A 22685-nucleotide genomic window follows, 5' to 3' on the forward strand; every position below is an offset into this window, starting at 1 on the left:
TATACTGTTTTTGGTTTGATTACTGTGGTTCGTTCGTGTGTTGTCTTGTGCACTGGAGCCTGTCGTTAAAGGTACTATTCAGGATTTGTCTGACAAATAGTCCTACACATTGTCATGTTGTGTGATCAACCATATAGACACCTACATGAAACCACAAACCTGTGAAAAATCGTTTGATTCGTTATGAGTCCATGTAGAAAACTTGCATAAAACTCATATACATGTAATTGTCTGTATTTTTGGTTATCACAACCGAAATCAGCAGTTTCGGTTTTTTTTCAGGTATAGTTTGTACGAATATGACTTCATTTTAGAGGGAAATATTTCACCGAAAAATTCTTCGAACTTCATAATCAGTATAAGCTTTCAGACTAGATTTAAACAATGGTTTTTGTGTCATTACCAATCCTGTGTAATACCTATAAATCGAGTTTATAATGCCTCTGTATTTTCCCGCACTTAACTGAATAACTCTTAAAGGCAGTGGACACTATTGGTAATTACTCAAAATAATTATTGGCATAAAACCCAACTTGGTAACGATTAATGGGGAGAGGTTGATAGTATAAAACATTGTGAGAAACGGCTCCCTCTGAAGTGACAAAGTTTTCCAGAAAGAAGTAATTTTCCACGAATTTGATTTCGAGACCTCAGATTTAGAATTTGAGGTGTTGAAATCAACCATCTAAACGCACACAACTTCGTGTGACAAGGGTGTTTTTTCGTTCATTATTATCTCCCAACTTCGACGACCAATTGAGCTCAAATGTTCACAGGTTCATTATTTTATGCATGAGTTGAGATACACCAAGTGAAAAGACTGGTCTTTGACATTTACCAATAGTGTCCAGTGTCTTTAAGCTTTTAAGCCAATCTTTGTCCCGTTTCTATTTCTAACTTTCGCGGCTTCATTGTCATCCTTATAAAATAAATGTGAAATTGGAGAGGAGGTTTGGTACCGCTAGCTCGCTACACCTGTCATTTCTACTCTATTCAATTCCCTTCTCGCCTGATTGAAAACAAGCTACACCATCATGACATCCCTCATGATACATACCCAACAGCAAAATACACATTTTGATGATATTTGAAAGGGATACTTGATCGTGTTTAATCAAACCATAACACAATGTTTATCACAGCTAAGTTTTCTATATACATGGAAAACCTCCCCATACACCGTCTAAGTACCCATTGTGCCACAGGCACCTCGTAAGCTGACAACTTTTATAAAAGCAGTGATGGAAGAATAACAACTCACGAGATCTCACGAGAAATGGAGGATTAGTTGGGTTGCATTGTTGAGGTCGCACTTGGTGCCATAGGATGTCTATTAATTTAAACCCCTGATACCAAAGTGACTTGCTTGATTGAATCCGGAGATACTTTAGTGTCTCTGAAGATCTGACACATCCTTACACTGCTAAAACTTTTCTATAACAAGAAGCTTAAAGGGTCAAATATTTCATATACATTCTTCCTCTCTGGGGCCAATTTCATAGAGCTGCTTAAGCAAAATATTTGCTTAACCACGAAAATGGCTTGCTTATTTTACACATGTTACTGGCCACAATTTCATGACATATACATTCCCTGTGACTGGTATTTAGCTGTTGTTTACTTAGCATAACAATTGAGCGGAGTCTTGGCCGGTAATCTAATTTTACTAAGCAAGGATTTTTTCGCTTAAGCAAAATTTCAAGCAGCTCTATAAAATTGGGCCCTGATATAAATGTTAAGAATACTTATTTGCTCTGTTTGTTGGAATTGATGTTAGCATCGCTCTACTTGCATCTTATACTGTGTTGCATAAGCCAAAAGGAAAGTTGCAGCATTTCTTTCTAAAGGAAAACTGGCTCTTGCTGCCTTCAATAAAACAAATATACCGTAAAGTCCAAAGAACAGGTGTATCAAACGGCTTATCTGTCCAACTGTTATTTAAAAAGAAAAGAGAAACCGTTTGTCCCTTTTAAAACAATGTTATAACTGTTAATATATTTAAAACTATCTGACGTGAACTTTAAAAATGACATTTTTAATAATACCAGATTTTTTGTTTTTAAGTCAATGATAAATAAAACCCGACTAATTGACGATTTGTATTGCACGTACAAAATATTGACTCATTTCTACAAACTGAAAATTATTAGATCTTAAATTATTGTCCACGTTGAAATTATATTCTCTAGACTAGTGATCTGGTTTCCGCCTCATTTTGGATGGTTACTTAACGCTTCTGTTCTGGGGTTCGCTTCCAGCCTCTGCTGCAGCTTTCACCAACACACTTAAAGTTGTCCATACTGAAGGGGCTACCACGTTGGTTGACTGAGATAGGATCCCGGGCGGCTTGTCCAGTCCTCTTCCAACCTCGATTCCCAGACTGGATGCAGGAGTTGTCCTGGCATGGTTTACGCCATGAGCGCTCTACTCGTTTCCCCGACTGCTCTATAAGGTCTTTCAGTGTCTGCATTGCCTCGTCGTCCATTTCCATGTCGCCGTTGAGGGCTTCATCAGAGGTTGTGGGCGTGGCGAGGAGTGCCAACATGGCGACCACCAGGGCGATGGAGAGGATGTAGTTCTGCATGATTATCTCTGTATGGGACAAATAGAAACGAGGAAAGACTGTTTAAGTATTTGGGATGACTCGACAAGGTTTGAGGAGATGAAGGTCCTAGACTTGATTTCACAAAGAAATCAAATTCATCGTTTAAAGGAAACGTTGCCTTGGATCGGACGAGTTGGTCTATAAAAAGCGTTTGTAACCGTTTTTTATAAATTGCATATGGTTGGGAAGATGTTTTAAAAGTAGAATACAATGATCTACACAAGTTTGCCTCGAAATTGCGTGGTTTTCCTTTTACTGTGCGAACTAACACGGTCGGTCATTTATGGGAGTAAAAAGTTTGACTCCCATAAATGGCCGACCGTGTTAGTCGACGAGGTAAAAGGAAAACCGTGCAATTTCGAGGCATGTTTGGCTGGATCATTGTGTTCTACCCGTATTACCCGTACTACCTGTATTCTTTCTACCCATACCTATGCATTTTATAAAAAACGGTTACAAACGCTTTTCAAATACCAACTCGACCGATCCAAGGCAACGTGTTCCTTTAAGACAAATTGTCAGTACCGCCATTCAGTGATTTGTATTGTGACATCACACTTTACTTAAAAACTACGACTGATTTGCAGTTAAGATAGCTCTTTGTGAAATCGACCCCTGCTAGACAACGTGTTTGAACGTTCTTTACGAGGTTAAAAAGGAGTGGACATTAATTGGAGATAAACTTTGATTGCATAACGCAGTTCGTTGATACATAGTTCGATGACTTCATTTGGCTGTCCATATTCATGAACGCAGTGCCAGTTACTATCAACTTGACTTTATGCTTTCTCACGTAAAGATGGCTTTTCAAACCGCCACCTTTTCCAACTTCCCATAATATTACAAACAGGCAATTACACATTATTTTAAGTCGATGTTATGAACCAGAGGTTATAGAAGAGGGAACAAAACTGTTCACCTTTTTATATAACTAGGACAGACATACTTAACGGGAAGGTACACGTTTGGTAATTGTCATAGACCAGTGTTCTCACTTGGTGTATCCCATCATAAGCATAAAATAACAAGCCTGTGAAAATTTGGGCTCATTTGGTCATCGCAGTTGCGAGAAAATTATGAAAGAAAAAAAACACCCTGTTGGACAATTTGTGTGCTTTCAGATGGGAATAAAAGACTTTAAGTTAGAAGTTTTTTAATATTTTAGTGAGAATTGCCTCTTTCTCAAAACTACATTACTTCAGAGGGAGTCGTTTCCCACAATGTTTTATACTATCAATAGCTCTCCAATGCTCGTTACCAAGTCAGTTTTTAAGTTAATATTTGTTTTGAGTAGATACCAAACGTGTATGTTTCCTTTAATTGATTTTGCATATTAGGACCAATACATTAATGGACAGCATGTTCACTGTGTCTATAGTGGTATGCTGTGAGCGTAGAATGTCCATTTAAGTGTTCAAAATAAGCCATAAAAATTATGGGTAAAACCAAAATTGAATACTCTTTACTCCCGTTGCAAGTTTATATCTATGAAATCGTTACAGTACCGCTGCCAAAACATAGGATTTTAACTGCCTCTCACCGAGCAATCCAGGCGGTCTAGTTGGTAAGACACTGCTCTAGAATCGCAAAGGTCGTGGGTTTGAATCCCGCCCGAGTATCACATATCTGTGTTTGTTTTCACAGAACTCGGGAAAGTACCAAATAAACAACGAGACCTCACGTGTGAGATCTGAATTCAAATTTATTACTGAAAAAAATGAGAAATTATTTCTCTCTAAAAAACTACGTTACTTCAGAGGGAGCCAAAAACTACGTTACTTCAGAGGGAGCCGTTCCTCACAGTGTTTTACAACATCGACAGCTCTCCATCGATGTTACCAAGTAAGTTTTTATGCTAACAATTATTATTGTGAGTAATTACCAATAGTATCCACTGCCTACAAGAGCACTTTATCGATATATTTGCAAATAGTTTAAATAAACCGACCAAGTGATTTCAAAAAATGCTCTCAAAAGATTACCATTCCGCGAAAAAACACCAAGTTTATTTGACGCGACACGGATTGCTAGCACTGCCTTGAAATCCCGCGAGATTGCCTTTGAATAAACTCGTCATCGAAACCATTGATACCATCAGAGTTAGATGAAAGAGTTTTTTCAAATAACCAGCGGCACCATTATTATTTACTTGATGTAGTCGCAGTCGCCCAAATAGAAAACAATCTAATAGGGCAAGTTGATTTGGTGATTTTCACGTAAGGTGAGATTTTCTTTTTGCTTTTTATTTTGTTTTGTTTTCCTCTTTTTCTTGGTGCCGTAATTACTGTTTCGTATTACCACGCACACGTGCAGACGCGAAGGATATAGTACCGCGCCATCTTCAGACGAAATTGCTTTTTTCTTGTTTAACTTGGGCTATCATTGAAAGACGTGCCTGATTCAAATTTCAAGAGTGACTTCGTTTTTTTACTGACTTGTACATTTGTTTTTAAATGAGCGGCCCCGAATTGTCTACGAAAAATAGTCAGCGAACCTTACTTATAATTCTAACTAAAAGGAGAGACAGATTAGATTTGCCATTATACATAAGTTCATCTGGAATGCTGGTCATGAATTCAAATGTTCGTTTTAACAAATCCAGAATTATGTCGATGTAACTACTAAAACAATATGTAAGTAGCATTTATTACCAAATACGACATGTAAAGACACATGGAAGTGTCGTGGCCGAGCGGTTAAGAGCACCGAATTCAAACTCTGGTGTTTCTGATCAGCAGAGTGTGGGTTCGAATCCCCAGCCGTGACACTTGTGTCCTTCAGCATAAGACACTTAACCATTGCTTCGTCATCCGGATGGGACGTAAAGCCGTTGGTCCCATGTGTTGTGTAACGCATGTAAAAGAACCCAGTGCATGCACTTATCGAGAAGAGAAGGGGTTGGTTCCGGTGTTCCTGGCTGTGGCTGTGGCTGCTGTATGCGCCGTAGCACCATGTCAACCCATACATGGTGTGCTAAGGATAAGGTCTCATAATTTCAAAATCTTCGTCCCACTCACCTTGCAGTAAAACATAATTGGCGCTTTGTATCCTTTGGAAAAGGCGCGTTATAAATACGTTTATGGGTTACCATCTACATCGGATTTGTAAAAACGAATCTTTTAAGTCAAGATTAGATTTGTTATACCTATATCTGGTTGTGTCCAACGAGTCATAGGCCGAGTTCGGGCGGTGTGTTCTTGGATGCTCGAGAACAAGACGGATCGCTGTTCTTGTTTCATCCGCTCAAACGATGTGATAAAAGCGCCACGAAAAGAGGTTCGGTACTGGTCATGTGACAACGTGGTTCGTCAGTTAAATAGGATGTTTTTTAACAGTTGGAAACCCGACAGTAGAAAAGAGACCACACTTTCATTATTTTCTTTGGGACGACTATTTACTTTCAACTTATCAATATTAACTTTAAAATCTATTTGGGAGTCATTTTGCATCCAATTTACTTATTCTCTTGATGTTGTGCTGCCATTTTGTAAAGTGTTGTTCTCGAAACCCCCGATGAAAGGTGGTGTGTGATCTTGTTCCGAGTGAATCATTCTCGGGTCATGTTCTCATCGTTCGGGCGTGAGAACAGCCCACTCGGACAAGAACACACCGCCCGAACTCAGCCATATAATTTTCTTACAACATAATGATTGTTTCACCGTGTCGTTGTGAATGCGTGGTCTTTGATTACAATTATATTTTACCAATCGGATGTCTGATTGTTTTTTATTGTTGTCATAAAAACTATGTCATGACTTTTATGGTAATTTTTTAAAACAACAATATCATGTCGGTGTATACAATAACTGCAAATAAAAACTTCCGGTAAATATTTGTCATATCTTGAATGAATTTTGCAGCGCAGATTTAGTTCGTGAACTCTATAATAAATCAATGAATAAATAACTGAGCCTCGGATTTATCAATCCTTTGCATAAAATGTTTACTTTGGTTTTGTATTTTCATTACAATGTTTTCGAAATAATAAGTTTACTTTGATATCTGTATTCTGCCTCGTCCCCCTTGTCGATGTTTCCAGTTCACTCTACTTCATTTCAACTACCCTAAATGTTACTGCCCTTTCAACAAACGCAGTTTCTCATCGCTGGCAAGTAAAGCATGAATAACTTTATAAAAGAACTTATTCCACAAACTGCATTAATTATTGGATAACCAAGGTTGCCTGTTTATGATTCACTAAGAGTATAGTTGACAAATCCATCTTGAAGATTTGTTTCTTCTCATTGCATGCTCCATGAGGCAACAAGATGCAATGAAAGATGAATCCCCATCTCGCTGTGGGACTGTGATATTATACGAACTAATTATAGTAGGACTTAGAAGTTATCGCGACCGATTACTAACTAACTCCACTATGACTAGATGTAGAAACTCAGAAAGGCGCTGCTTTAACATAATCTAGAGTCCTTTGGCGAGAGAATTACTAGCTAGGAATTCAGCTTCGCGTTTGGCTTGGTATGGATGTAACAATCAATCAATGCAAAGCCTTTATAGATGTCAAAAGTGAATGCGATACCTTCACAGTCTCCAAGCTGTGTTATAGGTGACAGACGCAAATGTTACGGGAAACTAACAATACAAATGTGTTTAGTATTTCTGCTTCTTTGTTGGTCTTCTCTGGTTGGACCCGTGACTTAAGAGAGATCTCCATTGTTTTTAGATCCGACACGTGACAACTGAGGAGACTGTGGGATTGTGAAGTCTTTGTCCTGCTCGTCTCTAAGGTTATTATGGTATCTTGCGGCTTGTCACGTTCAATTGCCATATTAATCATTCTCTAACAATACATACAGGCATCATAGCTTCCTGCTAATGTCAAATAAATCAAGTTTGTTTCAAATCTTTCCGTGCGACCTCGGGCTTCAAGCTGCTTGGTTTTTTTTTAAGTATTGAGCTTGAATTTGTTGATAAAAAATTCAATCATCAGCCAAACTGAAGAAAGATAAGTGATGTATTGAATGAAAGTTAGATCCTTCCTGATACGGGATTTCGAGTAGCCTTGGCGTGAGCGATTGTATTGCCAACACCTGGGGACTTGTCATGCACGAAAGGATCTTTAGTCATGTATTGCAATCATCTCAGTGTGTTTTCGCAGGATCATAATTGAAATGTCATCGCGAGTCAAGGATTTAACTCCAACAGACCTGCTATAAATGCATAGAATCAGAACTTGAAAAAGTAGTGGTGTTATTAGACACATTCTCTTATTTAGTGACTCAACTCGAGTCAGACTTGAAGTGGATCAGGATTGAAATGTAATTGCGAGTCAGGGATTTAACTCCAACAGACCTTGCTATAAATGCATAGAATCAGAACTTGAAAAAGTAGTGGTGTTATTAGACACATTCTCTTATTTAGTGACTCAACTCGAGTCAGACTTGACGTGGGTCAGCTTTGAAATGTCATTGTGAGTCAGGGACTTAACTCCAACCAGAAATTGCTATAATTGCTTAGAATCAGAACTTGAAAAGGCAGTGATGTTGTTAGACACATTCTGTAATTTAGTAACTCAACTCGAGTCAGACTTGACGTGATAAATGATTGAAATGTCATTGCGAGTCAGGGATTTAACTTCAACCAGACATTCCAAAAAATGCATAGAACCAGAACTTGAACAGGTAGTGATGTTACTTAGACACATTCTTTAAATAGGTGACTCAACGCGGGTCAGACTTTAAGTGGATCAGGATTGAAATGTCATTGGGAGTCAGGGATTTAACTCCAACCAGACATTCCAAAAATGCATAGAATCAGAACTTGAACAGGTAGTAATGTAATTTGGACACATTCTTTAAATTAGTGAGTCAACGCGGGTCAGACTTGAAGTGGATCAGGATTGAAATGTCATTGGGAGTCAGGAATCTAACTCCAACCAGACATTGCTACAAATGCATAGAAACAAAACTTGAACAAGTAGTGGTGTTACTAGACACATCCTTTTATTTAGTGACTCAACTCGAGTCAAACTTTAAGTGAATCAGGTTTGAAATGTCATATGGGAAAACAAAACAAAATAATAGTTTTTATACCCGATGCTAATTTAACATCTGTTAAATCGTAACGGTTGCATTTCGCTGCTAAAAACATAGGATTTCAAACGCCTCTGTAGCCACCGGGCAATCTCTGTAGCCTAGTTGGTATGACACTGCTCTAGAATTACAAAGGTCGTGGGTTCGAATCCCACCTGAGTGCCTGTGATTTTGCTCAGAGAACTGTGGACAGTACTGAGTATACAGTGCTAACACACCTCGGTGTATATGTGGGGGGGGGGGTGATTATTCTTTATGCAAGTTCAATATATATTAGATGGACTTATACGTTCAGTTAAGAATTTTGCCCGAGTTGCTATGAGGATTTGCTCAACTGCGAGCAGCCTTTTAACTCCAATCCATTGTTCATTTTGCAAACAGGAACTTGTCAAAGGTGTAAGATAGATAAGAACAAGCATCAAACTATACCGAGCGGGGAAAGCCCTTCATGCCCCACTTCGACGGTTTCAACGTCAAATCCTAAGATTTCCACTGCAATGATAACAAATATTATGACCCCCGTGGTTAAGTGTCAAAATAGACGTGTCAATTTATCATGACGTCTCTCCACCGGCGGGGGCAGGCAACCTTTGTTTCTATATTAATTTGACGGAACAATCCTTTTGGCCCTTTCTTAGCAGAAGTGGGAGTATTTCAGGCTATCCTTGTATATCTTTCATGCAGAACATCATTTACTGATGGATCTTAATCAGACAATCTGTCATCGTATTGGCTCTCTAATAATCATTTTGGATCACGATAAGGAGAATATTGCGGTAGGTGACAATCGGTATTCGTTGAGAATTCCGTCATGAGTTGCTCATATTATTCTTAATATAAAAAAGATGTATTTTTAAAGCCACTGGACACTTTCGGTAGCAGTATTTTCCAAAGGCCCACACTTCGTGTATCACAAATAACAAACCTTTGAAAATTTAGGTTCAATCGGTCATCGGAGTCAGGAGAAAATAACGGGAAAACCTGCCATTGTTTCCGCACGTTTCGCCGTGTCATGACATGTGTTTAAATTCAACCGGTAATTCTCGATATCGAGAATTGATAATTGTTTTAATGTTTTCTCAAAAAGTAAAGCTTTTCATGAAATAATATAATCAAGAGAAGTCTTATACCATTACCTTCTGTAAACCCTGTAAGTTATTTGTAAATCTGTGAACTTTTTTTCTGTTCCGAAAGTGTTTAATGGCTTCAAAATGAAATTACGTATTCTTTGCGTACATTGTAGTGTATGACGTCATCGTGTGTACGCTTGGTTGATATTTAGGGCGCTTTTAGACGTAATGGTCCATTAATTAATCACTTTCAATTTAACCCATGTCAGATAAGGTAATGTTTTTAATACAAGTCATTTATCATTGTAGCTCGCACGATGGCAGTATTTGCCATTTTCAAATTGTACATTAATTTGGTTTTACCCACTCCACATCGCTGTATAAGGGTAATGGCAGTTGTACTCTTTATCCTCGATGTAAGTTTTCAACATTTGTTGTGAAATTAAAAACGTCAATCTCCGTACAATAAACATTCTTGGATTTGATTTATAGATAGCTTGTAACTTAGAATGACTACAAAAAATGCCATCTAAAACTTTGTCCATTTTTAACTTAATATTGGGAGTGATCGAGTCGACTGTTTCCATGACACCTGCCATAACCACGCTCTATAAAACGCATCACTCAAAGCTTCCTTATTGGACAATGTTTTTATTTTAGGGTGTTGTGTGTCACATCCTTGTGATGGATAGTTGCGTGGTCAGGACACTTTGCTGTGCTGTTAGTTTGAATTAGGAATATCTGTAAGTGTTGAGCTCGTTGTTTTTAATGTCAATGGATTGATCGTGAAACACTACACACTAAAAACTTCCGGTCAGAATTGACCTGGATTCCGGTCAAATGTGGCCCTGCCCCCATTTCTGAGTCAGTGCGAGACGGAAAATGGGTCAAATTAACCCAGAATTTAATCAAAATCCTAAATTCAATATGTTTTACTTTTTAAATTCAATTCTGAGTTGGGAGTTTTTTTTAGAGTTTATATAACAGTGAGATATGAATTTATCGAAGAATAGAAGTTGTCAACGTCATTGTACCAGTATAACTTCCGTCTCAAATAATCATGATTTTCAAACTACAGAATGAAAGTCAATATTGAATCTGGTTGGACTTCAAGTAGCTCCTAAAGGCAGTGGACACTATTGGTAATTACTCAAAATAATTATTAGCATAAAAACGTACTTGGTGACGAGTAACGGGGAGAGGTTGATGGTATAAAACATTGTGGGTAACGGCTCCCTCTGAAGTGACATAGTTTTCGAGAAAGAAGTAATTTTCTACGAATTTAATTTCGAGACCTCAAGTTTAGAATTTGAGGTCTCGAAATCAACAGTCTAAACGCACACAACTTCTCGTGACAAGGGTGTTTTTTCTTTCATTATTATCTCGCAACTCCGACGACCAATTGAGCTCAAATTTTCACAGGTTTGTTATTTTGTGCATATGTTGAGATACACCAAGTGGGAAGACTGGTTTTTGACAAGTACCAATAGTGTCTAGTGTCTAAAAAAAAAACACACATTACAAACCGAAAACTTGAAATGGTTAAAAAACTTAAAGTGAGCACAACCATTGAAAACTATACCAATGATTATCATGTATAAGATCAGAATTGAGTTTTAGAATAACATCAAAGCTAGATTATCTAAATGCAAGTCTATTTTCCATTTCTTAAATCTATCTTCTTCATTATTAGTTGTGGCATTTCTGTTTATTTCTAACCCACATAGTGTACAAATTTATTTAGTGTTTAACGACACTGGATACTGTTGGTAAATGTCATAGACCAGTCTTCTCACTTGGTGTATCTCAACATATGCATAAAAAAAACCTGTGAAAATTTGAGCTCGATTGGTAGTCGGATTTGCGAGATAACTATGAATATACTATCAACCTCTCCCCATTACTCTTTTAAACCAAGTGAGGTTTTTTTTATGCTGGTAATTCTTTTGAGTAATTACCAATAGTGTCTAACTGCCTTTAAAATTAACAAAACGTGCATACAGTAAATGGGGTGGGGGACTTCATTTGACGTGAATGCATGAGTATTGACCCCAATCTGGTGGTATGGCAGCCCTACACTAAAAGTTAAAACTAGTACTAACTATAACAATCCATCTCGTATCGTTTCACCTTTAGACTATATTAAGAATATTCACTCCCGGTATTCCTTATTTATTCGGATTGTTGTAATTGATCAATATTCTAAAGTGGTTTAGCATGACTGGAAGGTGAAGGCATCTACTAAGACAGATTCAGTGCTGAATACAGAAACAGCTCAAAGTGCTCCAAACCCCTCAAGAAATCAGGATAAATCAAGAAACAAATCCACTTCTGGAAAGTGCGAGATATGCTTGGATATAATTTCATTTTCTTTTGGTACGAGAGGCAGTGCATATTTTCAATGAATAATTTCGAGATTGGAGCCTTCTATTTAGTTTTAAGCCAACATTCTTGAGATGGTGTTCAGGTAGAAAAAACAAATCACAAAGACAAGACTGTTTGAAATGTACAATTTTCTTTCAAGAAACGACAGTAACATATATTCAGATCCACTTTACTACTTTGTTAACACTTCATAATCTCAATATCTTAAACTAAATCTTGTTTTTTGAAATTTTTCATCATAATATATTATTCTAACGAAAACCCAGCCCTTTGCTATTTATTTATTTATGTATTGCCTCGGTTGGTTTGTTTTTAAGTAGAAGCTGATGAATTATCCATTGTTTATTTTACTAAAGCCTGCATCAATCGGATACTTACGGTTTTACTCCAAATAAGGCAGGAATATTGTGCAAAATATTGGTTCAAGCAAGTATAGAGATAATCTACGATAGCACTTAATGTCAACATGTGTATTGTGTTTACAAAGTGCGGCCCAATCCCAAGTTGACGTTAGAATCAAGCTTGATGACTGCCTTTCCATTGGGACTGTGATCTCGTAAACACTAGAGACTTACCTGTTTTGACGTTGATTAAATCCCACCTTGCTTGCAAGTTGAACTCAATCTTTGGAGAGTCTGGACTGAAGAGAGAAATGAGCTTTGGTTTGGTGTTCGTCAAGGTGTTCGTGTAGACTGAAGGTTCACGTTGTTTTGATCACTAGAGACAACTGACTATCGAAGCACCCTTCCTCCAAACTATAAACCCACCAGGACTCACGACCGTTATTTTAAACCAGGGACGTCCATAGACTTAAACAAGTCCTTCTGTAGATTATTATTTCTTGCAATAGATTAAAGAGGGTGTCTATGAGGATCTGACGCGGTTTATGCTTTTTTTCCTGTATCGAAATGGTTAAGTTAAGGGTGGCTGTATTCTGCCAAGCGACTGTGGACGAGTCTAGTGTACCCTGTACGCCCACGTCGCCTTTGCGCATCCTATACTGACATTACAGATGACACATTTCTGAGGTTTAAAGACTTGTCTGAGATATGACATATGTAAGGGAAGATTTATAAATCAGATTAAACTGATAATTCGCAGCAGTTGTTTTTGAAAGTGAACAATTGCTAGTTTAATTTAGTAGTTTCTCTCTGTGCTTTTTTTTTTCTCTGTGCTTTCAAAGAACAGTGGTCGATTTCACAAATAATTATAGTCCTATGAGACATTAAAATGTATGTCTATAGTCCTAAGTTAGAACTAGTTGCTAGTCCTAACTCGAAAAAAACACTAGTCTTAACGCTTTGTGAAGTCGACCCCTGGACAACTTTGGTAATATTGTCAAAGACCAGTCTTCTCACTTGGGGAACCTAATATGCATAAAATAAGAAATCTATGAAAATTTGAAATCAGTTGGTCGTCGAAGTTGCGAAAGAATAAAGGAAGAACAAATACCCTTGTCGCACAGCTTGTGTGCTTTGAGATGCTTGGATTCGAGACCTCAGCTGCTGAGGCCTCGAATTCATTTCCAATATTTTAATGAAATATTACTTCTTTCTCAGAAACTACACTAATTCAGAGGGAACCGTTTATCACAACGTTTAATACTATCAACAGCGCCCCAGTGTTCGTTACCAAGTAAGGTTTTATGCTAATAACTATATTGAGTAGTTTCCTATCGTGACAGTACCTTTAAGTCTATTGATAGATTCTCCTGCACAATTGCTGCTCAAGAAACTTCATTTATCGAAGAAAGGTCCCCTTTCAGAAACTAGAAGCTCTTGAAGAAATGTTTAGTTTGTAAATCCCCCTTCCATTATTTAAGCTGTCAATATACATGCGGCTTAACTTCAAGGTAATTTAGAAATCGTTTCAACTCCTTCTGCATCTAATCAATGTGTATCGTTGATTAAGACAAACATACCCCCTTCGAAATGATAACAAAGACGAATGAGGCCGGTTCAAATAACTGAGTGGGATAATTACATACAAAACATTTGCAATTCTATTCTGTGCTATTTCTAATTTCCCACAAAACAAAATTTCACAGTTCAACTGAAATGTAATTATCTTTGAATAGCGTGTGTATATTGAAAGAGCAAGTCAATATTTCTGTCACAGTACAAAAATGTTGTACATCATATATTGATTCAAAGATAGTAAACACAGTCACGACAGTTTTGTCAACATCACTAACCGTTTGTATTAGTTTAATTCATAGTTAACATGTCGGTCACCGAAGTTGGGTCAGAATTACAAACGGTGTACCTTATATTGATTCAAGACTTTAAACACAGTCACAGACTTTTTTCTCAACTTATCTGGACCCCTGGCTTGTAAAAAGACCTATATCATGGTGCAGCCATCTTGAACTTCTCTCATTGTAACCAAACCGAGGCTGGAAGAACGAAATAGTCTGGATCCTATTTGCAAAATGATTATTAATATTTATTATTGTTATTTAATACGAGGAACATGACCAAGATGGAGGCAGCATGGACAACGTTTATTGGCCGCCATCGTTGATGAATGTGCATGCTTGAAAGTCTGACATTGGCTGAGAATCAGGCGCGTACACACGTTCACTTTTTTTCCATTTTTGTTGTCATCGAAGATGGTTGTCAATGACGTCATGTGCAAATCATCTTTGTCATAACTTATCTCTATTCAATGGAAAAGCATAGCAGAATAACAATGCATTCTCAGGGTGTAAAACTGGTAACGAACGGCTGAAATAATTAAGTGTCTGTAGTAATCGATGAGCAATTAGTACTTCAGCCTTGATGTACACTCTAGTGTTATAAACCCTAACGGATTAACACTTAATTATTAATTAACAAATTAATGGTTTTCTCAACTCGGTACCGTTACTGTATTCCATCTTCACTGCCAGCGATTATGGTGGCCCTGAAGGGACATCGCACATCGCAAATATCTTTGCAAATTATTTGCGATATCACAAATATCTTTTGATGCAAACTTAGTTGCACAGTTTCGAGAACACCAAATTGATTGATGCAAAGATCACAATTCATTTTCACTATGGATAATAGCTAAACCGAAGTCACATTTCATTTCCACTTTATGAAATTATGCGCACTGAAGTTGAAGGTGGACATAAAACAGTTTTTAACCATGATTATATATGCCAATATGTAGCTTATTTCCAAAACATAAAAGGTAGGGTTGTATTTTGGTAATTACCCCGACATATTGTTTTTCGGTTGTTGTATTAAAAGAAGGTAAATTTATGCCCCCCCCCCCCCCCCCCCCGTTGATTAGACATCAATTAGGAGATGTCAACATACTTTGGTATATAAATATGTCCTTGTGAAGACGAACTTTTGTTTATTCAATTTTCCTGGTTTTCTCAGCAAGTAGACACTGCAATAAACTGAAACTTTCATTAATTATTGTTCTCTATAATTTTGCTTATAATCCAGCATTCGTTGACAAAAACCAAAAGATACACAAACATTTAACACTTAAATATTGTAAATCTATCTAGAAGATAGAAAACGATGGGATCCTGAATGTTTTGTTATAGGGACATCCCAGAGCTATCACATCGCCAGAAGGTGGTTGGTTCGAGTTCCGCCCGAGTCACTTCATGATGAGCTCAACAGTTCAATGAGCTTTCCTCCCATAAAACACTTCCATAAAGCTTAAAAGATAAACAAATTTGGTTAGAAATGTCTTGCGAAACTTAAGTGAAGGCCACAATAAGTGAAGATGGAACGATCCCATTGTAATAAAAACTAGGAGGGAAAACTAGAAAATCCGTCTTTGACTTTACCGGCGATTTTAACTTCCGCAGTTTCCCAGATTACCGTTTTGCAACTTCTGACGCAGGTTTTAAGAAGCCAAATCTTATGGCCTCGATAAAAAAAAACACGGTGTGTTGCATCCTTCAAATCCATTCCATATCCTCTTCAATTCATGTTGATTCACAGTTTGTATTTTTACTTCTGATTAAGTCATGCATCCTCTGCCCTCTTTCCCCATCTCGGTCTAAAAGCAATTCATACCAAATCCGAGTGTAATATTTGTCAACTACTTAATAGCTTTACATGAGAAGTTGACGTTGCCTCGCTCCAGATTCCCGTCCAGATTTCGCACAAACCGTTTCAGCAATTTACACACTAATGTCTCGCTGGCGAACTCATGTTGAAACAAATCAATCACAACGGATTACTTAGGGTCGACAGTGAATTGGCGCGGAAAAAAGGGCGCCAAAATCGGTGTCGTGTAACAATTTGCAATTAGCGTTTGCTCATTCGAGCCTCGTGCATTAAAACATACTGATCCTTGTACGGGGTTTTTGTTTTTCTGATCCCTCACTCGGGTACAAGGTCAGATATTCACGTCATTGATTTATTGATCAAGTTCGTACTAATAAAGGTAAGTCAGATAGAACAACAAGTGCTAACACAGCAAAGTGTGCAACCCGATAGTTGTTATAAATGGATTTGATAGTTGTGTTAGGCAGCTTGTTACATCAGGTGAACGTGTTGACCTGTATCTGTATAAAGAGAGGTATAGTATGGTGGCCCCGAAGGGACATCGCATAACGCAAACGTGTGCGCACACGTATGCAATGTCGTGAAACAAATCGCGAATATATGCGCACACGTATACAATATCGTGAAACAATTCGCGAATATGTGCGCACACGTATGCAATGTCGTGAAACAATTCGCGAATATGTGCGCACACGTATGCAATGTCGTGAAACAAATCGCGAATATGTGCGCACACGTATGCAATCTCGTGAACCAAATCGTGAATATGTGCGCACACGTATGCAATTTCGTGAACCAAATCGTGAATATGTGCGCACACGAGTGCGATTTGTTTTGCAATGTCGTGAATTTTATTGCATACCATGTTGCATACCATTAGGATGATGTCATAGTTGTGGATAATTTGTTACCGATCTAGGGAGTACTGTGGCGCTACAGCAGGCTCCCTCTGTAAAGCATGTGTATACCCAGGAACTTGGCACCAGGCCAAGGACGACCACACGCCTCGCTTGCCTCACAACAAAGATTACTGCTGCAATGACTACCGCTTATCTCACTGTTGGAAAGAACCCCCCCAGATCATTAGACATTTTATTCAAAGGTATGCAACATGGTATGCAATAAAATTCACGACATCGCAAATAATATTCGCAGACGTGTGCGCACACATTCGCGAATTGTTTCACGACATTGCATACGTGTGCGCACATATTTGCGAATTGTTTCAAGACATTGCATACGTGTGCGCACATATTCGCGAATTGTTTCACGACATTGCATTCGTGTGCGCACATATTCGCGAATTGTTTCACGACATTGCATTCGTGTGCGCACATATTTGCGAATTGTTTCACGACATTGCATACGTATGCGCACACGTTTGCGATATGCGATGTCCCTTCAGGGCCACCATAGTATAGGGAAACTGGCCAGTAACACAAATTTCATGAACAGATTGCTCTTCATCTAAGGGCTGTTTATAAAATTAATGATTCCATGACCAAACTTGGGGATTTGCAAAGAAGATGACAATTAAACTTAAGTCCGATAAAAGACAATATCAAATTATTTATAAGTCAATCCACTACATGCCTTCGCGATCTATCACCAATTGGTGCCGAAATCAAACGTCGGCAGCAGGCATTTGATTTTTCACACTATTTATTAGGTCAATGAGGTCTTGTTTATATATAACACAACACATATTTGCACACAGGTTTCTTATCTAAATGGTTCCAATCATACTTTTCCAATCTGTAAAACGAATTTTGAGAACCACAAACAGACAAAATTTGATTATTTCGTTTTGCACTCATCAAGAGTGCAAAATATAAAACATTGATTTTTTTTCGCAGGACGATATCTAAACATGTTCCCTTGGTCTAAGTACAAATGACACTTCGATTCCAATTTCCCATCCAATCACGGACTGATATGGTAATTTTAATAACTATCATTGCTTAAGAGGAGGAACTGACGTCGACATGACGTGCAAGCTAAGCTTTGGTACAACATCACTGTGAAATCTTCCCCTTTTAGCGCTGAAAGGACAAGCCTCGCCTTCGGCTATTGCAATCTCAATGGACAAACAAATTCCTGATCGAATGTAAACACAATTATTCCCCAATCAGAATCCATTACCGAAAAAAAAGATGACGTGCCTGTCTCACTGTCCTAAAAGAAAACACTTCAAAAACTGGAAGGTTGCAAAGAAAGATGTTCCAATGTGCGTGAATATTGAATGTTTAGGTTTTATTTTTAGCGGCCTGCCGTTTGTAATAATGGCATGTTTGGCTTGTGCGTAAAGTGCTCGCCTCTCACCAAGGTGACCCCGGTTCGATTCCCGGCCAGGGCCATTATGTGAGTTGGGTTGTGCTTTGGTTCTGTGCCAAGAGGGTTTTCCAGACCACGCGGTTTTCCTCCTTTGGGAAAAATCAAACACTTTTGGCTGTGCTCCGTGGTCACAATGGGTTGATGTTGCTGGCAGACAAAAGCGTTCTTGCATTCCTGCTTCTCGAACACGTTGTGGCCACGTCCTTCGCAATTCAGCTCTTGAACTCTTAGCTGCGAATAAGGACGATTAGCCAGCCCCCACCCCCCCCCCCCCAATTATTATTGTTCAAACATTTTTATTTTTTTTATTGTAATAACAACAATATAGCGCCCAACACCTCCAAAAGAAAGTCTCTAAGCGCTCAGAAGAACGACAGAATAACTAATACGATTAATTGAACATAATTATAGGTTTTGAGAAGAGTCTTGAAACTTGAGATAGGGGTTCCTTGTTTAATGTGTGGTGGGAAATTGTTCCATAAAATGAGGTGCAACAAATTGAACACTTCTTGACCATTATGTTTTGGTGACAATATTATGGATACCAATTGTGTCTTTGTTTTCAGAACGGAGGTCTCGAGGAGTAGGAGTGTATGGAGTGAGTTGATCTTCCAGGTAAGGTGGTCCACCTTCACGGTGGCATTGAAATGTTTGGAGGATAATTTCGAAGAATTTTAAAGTCCGGTTCAGGCTATGAATACTACACTGATACACAGAACAAATTCAATTACCACGGATTATAGTTTAAATGACAAAACATGGCAACCATGTATATTAAAGATTTTGGTTTGCGGTAACACCATGTGTGTATCTACTTGTCAGGTAGAGTTTGTTCTTAGAGAACTGTCTTGCTTTATTCTACTGCCGTGGAGTAGATAATCGGAGGTTCGGGAGACTTCTCAGTTCTGAAAAGAACTGTCCTGCTTTTTAACTATTACCAGGACGGATGGTATAGAAATTAGACTGGACTACTACTTTAGCTTATAGGATCGAAATTAACTGTACTGCCGCGGAGTCAGTTCTCAGTTGGTCTCAACGTTTCGACTAGCTTGCTCTAGTCATCGTCATAGCAAACATGTTCGTATTTTTTATACAAGTTATTTTTATCGAAGTCAAAACAACTAATTGTGGATGTATAGGACATTCCCCCAATAACACCATGTCATTGTTAACAGCTTCATCATGTGGAAAGGGGCGGGGTTAAGTCAGGATCTTTCAAACATGATTGGTCAATTTTGTTTGCTGTGGTTTTACCCCGAAAGTGTTGAATAATAACAAGTAGATACGAGATAAGCTTTTGTTTTAAAATCCGCCAAACGAATTAGGGCATATCCTAATTTACCAACCCATTATGTACAGCTTACTTGACATGTATTTTGTGCCTATAGTATACGTGGCATATGTGGAAGTTTGCTTGTCAATTATATCAGAAAGTCATTCTGAAAAAACACTTTTATAACATTTTTGTTTTGTTCGGAAGGAAACTGGCCATGTGACTTTAAGTCTTTGAGTATACGAGAGGAATTGGTTGGAATAGAGATTACACACGAACACCTGTTCCTAGTCAACTAAGCAAGTCACATCTCTGAGATTGGAAATAATTACAGATTGAACGTTCGTTACTCTATGCAATTGATTTAAAATTGGATCTCCCTGTATGAAGATACTCTTAAATTAATTTACATTGTTCAAGTCCCCTATAAGAGAAGTTTTTAATTTGCGCGTTTTGTCTTGACGTGATTTCTTGAAGGAATCCCCACACAATGCCAAAGTGTTTTCCAATAACCAAAGAAGTTTATTTGAACATAACCTGCAATCATCACAAATCTCTCGAGATATTGGGAGAGCAAACAACATCGTTTTTCTCTCCACTTAAATGAAAAACACCAAACGGTTTGCTTGTAGATTGAAAGGAGTTGGGCCTAAGCACGTACGGCTGAGGTGGGCTAGCGGGAGTGAGGGCGAGCTGATACGGTGTTCTGGTGCCGTTTGGACGGCCCAATTACAGCTCCAAACGTTGTATTCATCCAAATGAGTCTATTAATGGGAAAATGTCCGTCATGCCCCGTCCATCTTATGCGCTCGTGTCGTGTTTATAAAGGGTGACCAGCTTGAGAAACGTTGCCTACGTTCCTTATTAAAACACGACATCGTGGATAATGATGGTACGATTCAATTACTGGTCCGTGGGTAATGGCGTAATCTAAAGACGAGGGAAAACACAACTCATTATACTTTGAGAGCCAGAACCCATAGAGGAAAGGTAGAACTTGAACCTCCAACCCACGCTCTACGTCTGCCATTGGTCAATGCGGTAATATACGTCATGAGTTATCTTGAACCCAATTGGTCATAGTATTGAATACGCCATGGGCGTGATACGGAAATAACCTCACCAATCAGCTTGGAGTAATTATTGTTTGCACATCTGCTGCTTATTTTTCACTTTTCCCATTGACGGTCCAGAAAAACATGGAGCACGTCTAGTCATCTTCGATTTCTTACGTTTTCTAAAATCAAACAAAATAGTGCAACTTCATAAATTTTTGAGTTTATTCATGAATAATTAGGTTCATGCAGGTGAAGTCAAAACTTGTCATTTGGAGAATGATGTTCAGGTGCGTTTGCTATACCAAACAAAAAAGGGTACACAAAATGAGTTGTGCAATGCCGGTGACGACAAACCCACGAGTGGCCGATGCTCTATCATATCAATAATTGAGTTGAATTATTAATGATAACATATTGAGATATCAGTTGAGAATATGAATTTCTAATGCTTTTCATCGATCAAGTTGTTAGATTGTGAAACCCCGATGGCGCCTTGGGTAAGCATCTAATCCCTCATATAATGACAGCTTGGTGTTATTATCCGATATACATCTTTAAACTAATCCAACCCGGAAACGTCTTGACGGTTCAAGCTTTTCAAAACTTGGGAATATTTAAAGACACTGGACACTAATGGTAATTGTGAAAGACCAGTCTGTTCACTTGGTATATCTCAACATATGCATAAAATAACAAACCTGTGATAATTTGAGCTCAATTAGTCGTCGAATTTGCGAGATAGTACACGACGTTGTGTGCTTTCAGATGCTTGATTTCGAAACCTTAAAATCTAATTTTGAGGTCCCGAAATCAAATTCTGGGAAAATTACTCCTTTCTTTATGTGTTATACTATCAGCAGCTCCCCATTACTTGTTACCAAGAAAAGGTTTATGCTCATAATTATTTTGAGTAATTACCAACAGTGTCCACTGCCTTTGTTTTTTGGAGCCGTTCGTTTGTTTTATTCCTATAAATATAGATGCTCACAATCAAACTTCAAGCTATTGATATGGGTAACATCATCGGGGGGGGGGGGGGCTCACTTCATGTAAACCATTGCTATTCAGTCACCTGCACGTGTACATCCCGATATGTGGAGATTGTGCAGTAATTCACCAGGGGTGGATTTCACAAAGGTAGTCATAACTTAGGACTAGTGCTATAGGCAATGCTAAGAGATAGGACTGGTCCTAAGTTAGGACCAGTAACTCATCCTAACTTAGGACTGGTCCTATCTCGTAGCATTGCCTAGGACTGGTCCTAAGTTAGGACTACCTTTGTGAAATCCACCCCAGAACCAGAACCAAACTAACACCTGAAAATTTCATTTCAAAATGTAGTCGCTTTTTTGAGATATCGTCGAAAACCCGGAATGAATGCAGGAAGAATAATCCTTATTAGGAATGATTCAATTTTGTTGGCATAAAAACTGTTTATATTTTAACATTAACCACATTACTTGTGAAGTGAAATGTTTCTCAAAACGCTGTATATCAAACACTGCTGTAGACTTCTATTGAAATGTTCTATTGCCATCAATGTTAAGATTGATTACTAACCGTACACATTCCATTTATTCTCAGAGTTCATACAACTCCTTTATTTGGTAGTTTGGATCGTGAATTAAACGATGATTTGACATTATTTCCCATGTTAACAAATTCTCTCCATTATTAGACACACCCCGGTCAATGGTTTACCAGCTAAATACAATAATTCTAATTTAATTGACATTTGGCAAATGTCAATGAGCGATTGTTTAAAAGTTATAAAGAGGACATGTGTAAACGACCATGATAACTTCCACACAGTTAAACAATTCCATTTCTCTCCACTGCAGTTTCGAGGGTTGACTGTGTGTGCTTTCTGAGTACTCTGTGCTAATCATTG

At 38.2% G+C, this 22685-nt stretch overlaps 1 protein-coding gene and 1 long non-coding RNA gene across 3 annotated transcripts in view; one reads left to right on the top strand and one right to left on the bottom strand.

Annotated features, from left to right (window-relative positions):
• LOC139948283 (uncharacterized) overlaps window positions 1-22685 on the top strand; it is a 57292-nt gene that overhangs the window by 23526 nt on the left and 11081 nt on the right. For both annotated transcript variants that reach the window (XR_011787429.1, XR_011787428.1), the window contains exon 3: window positions 19030-19078. This is a non-coding gene — a long non-coding RNA (uncharacterized lncRNA). The remainder of the gene's footprint in view (window positions 1-19029; window positions 19079-22685) is intronic.
• Window positions 1067-12873, bottom strand: LOC139948221 (uncharacterized). Its single transcript, XM_071946307.1, has 2 exons — window positions 12686-12873; window positions 1067-2592 (listed from the first exon to the last, which is right to left on the bottom strand). The coding sequence occupies exon 2, from the start codon at window positions 2582-2584 to the stop codon at window positions 2228-2230; it is 357 nt and encodes a 118-aa protein (XP_071802408.1). The 5' UTR covers window positions 2585-2592; window positions 12686-12873; the 3' UTR covers window positions 1067-2227.

This window comes from Asterias amurensis, chromosome 15, assembly GCF_032118995.1.
Source record: "Asterias amurensis chromosome 15, ASM3211899v1".
NCBI lineage: Eukaryota > Metazoa > Echinodermata > Asteroidea > Forcipulatida > Asteriidae > Asterias > Asterias amurensis.

Excerpts from the sequence above, each read along its gene's own strand:
- LOC139948221 (XM_071946307.1), bottom strand. The coding sequence starts at position 2,584 with ATGCAGAACTACATCCTCTCCATCGCCCTGGTGGTCGCCATGTTGGCA.